Source organism: Diaphorina citri, unplaced genomic scaffold (assembly GCF_000475195.1).
Source record: "Diaphorina citri unplaced genomic scaffold, Diaci psyllid genome assembly version 1.1 scaffold2193, whole genome shotgun sequence".
Classification (NCBI taxonomy): domain Eukaryota; kingdom Metazoa; phylum Arthropoda; class Insecta; order Hemiptera; family Psyllidae; genus Diaphorina; species Diaphorina citri.
Window position 1 is genome coordinate 26,313 of NW_007379618.1, and position 6,957 is coordinate 33,269.

General features: G+C 38.4%; 1 protein-coding gene across 1 annotated transcript; it reads right to left on the bottom strand.

Annotated features, from left to right (window-relative positions):
- Window positions 1-1,056: 1,056 nt before the first annotated feature.
- Window positions 1,057-6,376, bottom strand: LOC108253581 (alkaline phosphatase, tissue-nonspecific isozyme-like; the record flags this gene model as incomplete). Its single annotated transcript, XM_026830233.1, has 2 exons — window positions 6,311-6,376; window positions 1,057-1,329 (listed from the first exon to the last, which is right to left on the bottom strand). Coding segments are annotated over exons 1-2 (339 nt in total), but the record flags the coding sequence as incomplete, so codon positions are not given.
- Window positions 6,377-6,957: the final 581 nt, after the last annotated feature.

The window sequence follows — 6,957 nt, forward strand, 5'->3', positions numbered from 1 at the left end:
AAGGAAGGGAAGAGGAGATAAACTACTTAGAAGGGGGAAGAAAAAGGAAAAGAGGAGAGAAGGAGAAAACTGACGGTGCTTTCGAGAAGTCGTTCTCTTTGTGTTTTTCGTCCACCGAGACCTCAAAAACTGAAAACTGGCACAATTTGTGGAGCCAATGTTGTCGTCACGGGAGACCAATGGGTTAGCGGGCAAAGGGATTGTTTCTCTTTTGATTTGTATTTTGCTTTTCTGTACCATTTTCTTGTGCTTTCATTTAGGTATGTGTCTATATGAATTTCTTCTACCTAATTTCATGTAGATGTTAATGTACATATTCCTACTCGTATTTGGAATACAATTTCTACAAAACCTCAAATTCTCAAATTCCGAACGATTTCTCAGAACAATCTCCAATTCCAGTTTTCAGTCTTTTGACGCTTCAAACGAAAGTAAGTTATACCAGCTACTAGGTACTCGTACAAAAATAACATGTACAACAATTTGCGACGTATGAAGTCTCATTCTTTTTTCTAGGAATCAGTATTTGGTTTTGTGTTTCCTTTGAACTTTTCGGATAAAATTATTACGTTGATATAAATCTCCTACGCACTACGAAATATAAAATACCTAGTTCCATTATTTATTCAGTCCTTTAGGTATGTACGCTTGTTAAAACTTGCAATGTTTGATCTTTTGTGTGTATACCCCTTCTCTGTTCACCTTTTCATATGCTAAAATTAGACCATTAAATGACGCGACAATAAAAGGGACTCTTGAGTTCTAACATCCTAAAGGTGAGTCCACACAGATTCGCGCGACCGGAGCGTCTCGTAAAGTGAATGACTGCCTGGACAACATAGACTCACCCCGACAATCGATATCGAATCGATGGCCGGTCGACTATTTTTGGACACACCTAACTCTTTTGTAAAATAAATTATCAGGATCATTTTAAAGTGCTTCAAAAAGCCTAAATTTCAATTTTTATCGAAATCGGGGAAGTAGGGGCGGAGATATGGGCCGTTACGTAATGCTAGGCGCATATGGGTTAAAAGAGTTACGAAAAATTCTTACCTTTGCAAGTGCCACAGCAGGAAACTTGTCCCACGCCAGATGGTATTCTTCGCCGTGAATTCCCATTCGTTGCCCCTTCAGAATTCTCGACGCGGTGAGGGTAGACAACCCCATGCCATCGCCCACCATGAGGATGATGTTCTTGGCGCGATCCTCGGGCAGGTGGCTTTCGCCGAAGAGGGCCAATCGACGGCGGATCCCTTCCTGAGCATCCTTGTACCAGAACTCCTTGTCTGAAATCACAGAGAGGAAATGGAGAAAGTTAGAACGAGTTGGTTATGAATGTTGTGATGATAAAAAAAAAAAAAAATCTGGGCTGACAAGGAGAAGAAGGGGAGGAAGAAGGAAGAGGAGTAGAAGGAGAAGAAAAAGAAGATTTTTTTTTTTCAAGAGATTTGATAGAACGAATTGTAACTGCCAAGGTATGATCGTCCCAAAAGCAAAGAAAGAATAGCCAGGATATTAGAAAGCCAGCCGTTCCGAGAAGAAACCTTATCTGTTCAGGATAAAATCCGTTCCGGGGGGGAATCGAACCATATACCATGGGCTTACAAAATGATTTTCTGGCTACAAAGATTATTTTTATTTCTCTCTGAAGTAGGTATGTTTCCAGTTCATTGAGCTCCAATGCTGAATCGACACTATCGACAGTAAGTTATTAATTTTAGGAAGAAAATAATGGGCTAAAGCTATTTCATCCGTTTATGTAAGACATTTGTAACTTTGTAACAAATCAGACGCAAATAGCTTTTGTTTGAAAGAAGATTTACAGCTTGAACAAGGCTATCATTTTCTGGAACAAGTCATTTATCCTTTGGGAAAACTGAAAATTACTCTTGTCTACCATCTCTTTGCAGTTTCAAAGTTACAAATTTGTATGAACGCCGTGCAACTAATTGAGTATGCAATGTGCAACAGAATAAATATTAGTGGAGATGTCTGAAACACCTCTCTAAGTTACTAGTACTAGGTATTTCTAATTTAATGAGTTCTATTCCAGCCCTATAAGTCTGATCCGGCCCTGAGAAAGGACATCTCTAGAATACCGCCTAGATGAGAAAGATAGCGTAGAGAGATAGAAAAGGGAGGAGATAGAGGGAGAGAAAAGGAAAGTGTGGGGGAGTGATATATCCCTAGAATATGAAGCCTAGACGAGAAAATTAAAGTTGAGAGAGGGAGAGAAACAGAGAGAGAGGGAGTGGGAGAGAGAGAGAGAGGAAGAGAACTTATTATTATTTTCTCGTAAGATTTTCTTTGAGGATTAAATTATTTACAAATTTATTTTTCTCTTCAAAGTCATCTTCTGTGATACTAACGACACCGAAGCGAATACAATAGTCCGTCCCTTATACCTTTTTATTACTATTGTAATAATAAAGGAAGGACGGGACTAAAAACGAGAGGAGATAGAGGGAGAGAGAAGGAAAGTGTGGGGGAGTGATATATCCCTAGAATATGAAGCCTAGACGAGAAAATTAAAGTTGAGAGAGAGGGAGAGAAACAGAGAGAGAGGGAGTGGGAGAGAGAGGAAGAGAGCTTATTATTATTTTCTCGTAAGATTTTCTTTGAGGATTAAATTATTTACAAATTTATTTTTCTCTTCAAAGTCATCTTCTGTGATACTATCTTCTCCTCCTCCTACTCCTCCTTTTTCGTCTTCTTCTTCTTCGCCATCTTTTTCCTCCTTTCTTCTTCATTTCTTCTCCTCCTCCTCTTCCTCCTTTTTCTTCAGAAGTTGTGATACATTACACTCTCTCTTTTTTTTTTCTTCTCCTCTTTATACCTACCTACTTCTCTTTCATTTTATTTTGCTCATAACATCCTACGTATTAAATTTCTTACCCAGGAAGCTGTGATGATATTGCGACGTTAGTGTTACTACGTAGGAAGGCACTATCCCTCCTCCTCCTTTTTCGTCTTCTTCTTCGCCATCTTTTTGCTCCTTTCTTCTTCATTTCTTCTTCTCCTCCTCCTCTTCTTCCTCCTTTTTCTTCAGAAGTTGTGATACATTACACTCTCTCTTTTTTTCTCCTCTTTATACCGACCTACTTCTCTTCCATTTTATTTCGCTCATAACATCCTACGTATTAAATTTCTTACCCAGGAAGCTGTGATGATATTGCGACGTTAGTGTTACTACGTAGGAAGGCACTATCATGTTATTGCTTACGTACACTGATAACATTTTCTTACGTAGTCATGTGAGTACGGAGTTATGCTTCAGAAATGTAGTTTTTTTTTCTTTTTTTTATAATTAAGCAAGGTCTACTGTATTAATTATTATGTACTGTACCATGTTAAACCCATAAAATACACGAGACCTTGTTTAGACTGCTGGGGTAAAGGGACTTTTTAGTCTCATTCGAGCAGGATAAACAAGGTATATTCTATTCAAATCTATTATACTCGTACAGTTCGGTTTAGGAACAGAACTGAACTCACATTTATATACGAATTTAATTTCTCACTGACCATAAACATGCAACTAAAAAATCAATGTTCCAAATAAAAGGAGTAGACAATAAATGTATAAAGGGGTAGGCAATAAATGTACAGTTCGTAAATGGCAACAACCAAATGGAGAGACTTTTACAAATATTTTCATTTTATTGTACCTAGGTGTTTACAAATTTTACAATTTTCTGTGTAAAAAATGAAATGAAAAGAAGAAGAAGAAGAAGAAGAAAAAAAAGAATACTTCGAGGAAAATATTATCCAAAAAGAAAACAACGTTTACTAATAACTTCTCTCTCTCCCTCTCTCTCTCTCCCTCTCTCTCCCTCTCTCTCTCTCCCTCTCTCTCCCTCTCTCTCCTCTCCCTCCTCTCTCTCTCTCTCTCCCGGTTCTTTTTTCTCGAACAAATATTTGGCTGTTTGTTTTTTGAATAATAAAAAAAAAATAAAAAAAAACGTAAGGAAAGTAAGGCAATGGAGTAATTAAAAAACAAGCCCCGATAAGAGCAGAGAAGCATGGAAAACACTTTGCATCATGGATGAAGAAGCCTCCAGCATATCGGCAAACAGATTAAAGATATAGCTTTACAACTTCCCCTTTGGGAATCACACCCCACACCACTGCCCACCTTCTACACAAGGCCACTAATTACATTGCTTTTTAATAACCTATAATTAAATTGTCAGCCTTAACGTGGGGATTTCTTTGTAATTTTGTAATGCCTTATTGTAATTTTCTAATGCCTTCTTGTAATTTGTAATACCTTATTATAATTTTGTAATTCAGCTCCCATGGCGTAGTGGTCACTGCACTCGCCTTGCACGCGGGAGACCCGGGTTCGATTCCCGGCGGGGTCAAGAAATTTGTATCATGCAAATGATTGATCCCGTGACTGGCTGTTGCGGGGCCCACTCAGCCTCGTGAGGAAAATGAGTAGCTATGACATGTAAATGCGCATAGCGACCGGTGCCAGCATGGTAGGTAAACATTGGTTGTTAGGATTATTGAGATATGTATTGGGAAAAATCCTACAATGCTGCAGTGAGCACCAAAGTTGTGACATAATAACACAAAGAAATTGCATTTACATATCTTCAGCAAGGGAAACTTCAGGCTGGTATGCTCTCTGTTTAAAGTCCCCCAGCCAGACGATCCGGACCCTGTATTACCTACCTAATCACTTCATTTCCCTATAATCTATAAGCCCTATATCAAAACAGACTCATTTTCAATCATCCTAGGCCTAACTCCTATCTCTATGTGCGTGGGAGAGATTTTCCAAAATGGGAAGAGACGGGGGGAGAGGGAGGGGCAATAACCAAATGGAGAGACTTTTACAAATATTTTCATTTTATTGTATCTACCTAGGTGTTTACAAATTTTACACTTTTCTTTGTAAAAAAATGAAATGAAAAGAAGAAGAAGAAGAAGAAGAAGAAGAAGAAGAAGAAGAAGAAGAAGAAGAAGAAGAAAAGAATACTTCGAGGAAAATATTATCCAAAAAGAAAACAACGTTTACTAATAACTTCTCCCTCTCTCCCTCTCTCTCTCTCCTCTCCCTCCTCTCTCTCTCTCTCTCCCGGTTCTTTTTTCTCGAACAAATATTTGTCTGTTTGTTTTTTGAATAATAAAATAACAAAAAAAAAACGTAAGGAAAGTAAGGCAATGGAGTAATTAAAAAACAAGCCCCGATAAGAGCAGAGAAGCATGGAAAACACTTTGCATCACGAAATACGGGTTTGTAAGGCGCGCGTGAGGCTTTCTTTGTAATTTTGTAATGCCTTATTGTAATTTTCTAATGCCTTCTTGTAATTTGTAATGCCTTATTATAATTTTGTAATGCCTTATTGTAATTTTGTAATGCCTTATTGTAATTTTGTAATGCCTTATTGTAATTTTGTAATGCCATATTGTAATTTTTTAATGCCTTATTGTAATTTTGTAACAAATGTAAACGTATAAGTACAGGACCTTTTCTTTAGACTGCGAGGGTAAAAGAACAGTCTCTTCCTAGCAGACTTTGGTGTAGTAGGTACCTAGATAATGTTGAAACTTAAATAAAGAATAAATTAATATGTCAGTTAAATAAAGCATAAATAGTTACCTTGGGGGGGGGGGGGGGGAGAGAGAAGAAGAAGAAGAAGAAGGAGGAGAAAGCCAGAGAACGTACCTTGGAAAAATTCACCCCGGGTCGGAATCGATCCTCCGAACTAGCGCTTATAAGACAGACGCGCTACCCTCCAAGCTATCTTGTATACCTACTGGCGGAAGGGAGAATTCTTCACTGTATACCTACCTAATGTACATGGTAAAAATAAATATATTAATATGTAGGTAGGTAGGTACCCGATATAAAATACCTAGATCCATTATTTATTCAGTCCTTTAGGTAGGTACGCTTGTTAAAACTTGCAATGTTTGATCTTTTGTGTGTATACCCCTTCTCTGTTCACCTTTTCATAGACTAAAATTAGACCATTAAATGACGCGACAATAAAAGGGACTCTTGAGTTCTAACATCCTAAAGGTGAGTCCACACAGATTCGACCGGACGTCTCGTAAAGTGATGACTGCCTGGACAACATAGACTCACCCCGACAATCGACATCGATCGATGGCCGGTCGACTATTTTTGGACACACCTAACTCTTTTGTAAAATAAATTATCAGGATCATTTTAAAGTGCTTCAAAAAGCCTAAATTTCAATTTTTATCGAAATCGGGGAAGTAGGGGCGGAGATATGGGCCGTTACGTAATGCTAGGCGCATATGGGTTAAAAGAGTTACGAAAAATTCTTACCTTTGCAAGTGCCACAGCAGGAAACTTGTCCCACGCCAGATGGTATTCTTCGCCGTGAATTCCCATTCGTTGCCCCACCAATTAGAGAAAGGGATATAGGGAGGGAGAGAGAGAGAGAACGAAACAGAACAAAAATTGGGAAAGAGAGAGGGAGGAAGAGAGACACTTTCAATCAAGGGGCTGAGATTCCTGACGAGAAGAAATTTTTCAAAAGAGGTTTAATAGAGGGAACTGCTAGGATTTATTGAAGAAGAAGAAAGAGAGAGAGAGAGAGAAGAAGAAGAAGAAGAAGGAGGAGAAAGCCAGAGAACGTACCTTGGAAAAATTCACCCCGGGTCGGAATCGATCCTCCGAACTAGCGCTTATAAGACAGACGCGCTACCCACCCAGCTGTCTATACTGGCGGAAGGGAGAATTCTTCACTGTATACCTACCTAATGTACATGGTAAAAATAAATATATTAATATGTAGGTAGGTAGGTAGGTAGGTAGGTACCTACTCAAAAATGGAAAGTTAAAAAGAAAAATCTTTTCTAAAAAAAAAAAAGAGAGAGAGAGAGAGAGAGAGAGAGAGAGAGAAACCTTCCGGTAAAAAAAGGGGGAAAAACGAAAGATATTACAAGACGGACGTATAAACATGCAATGGA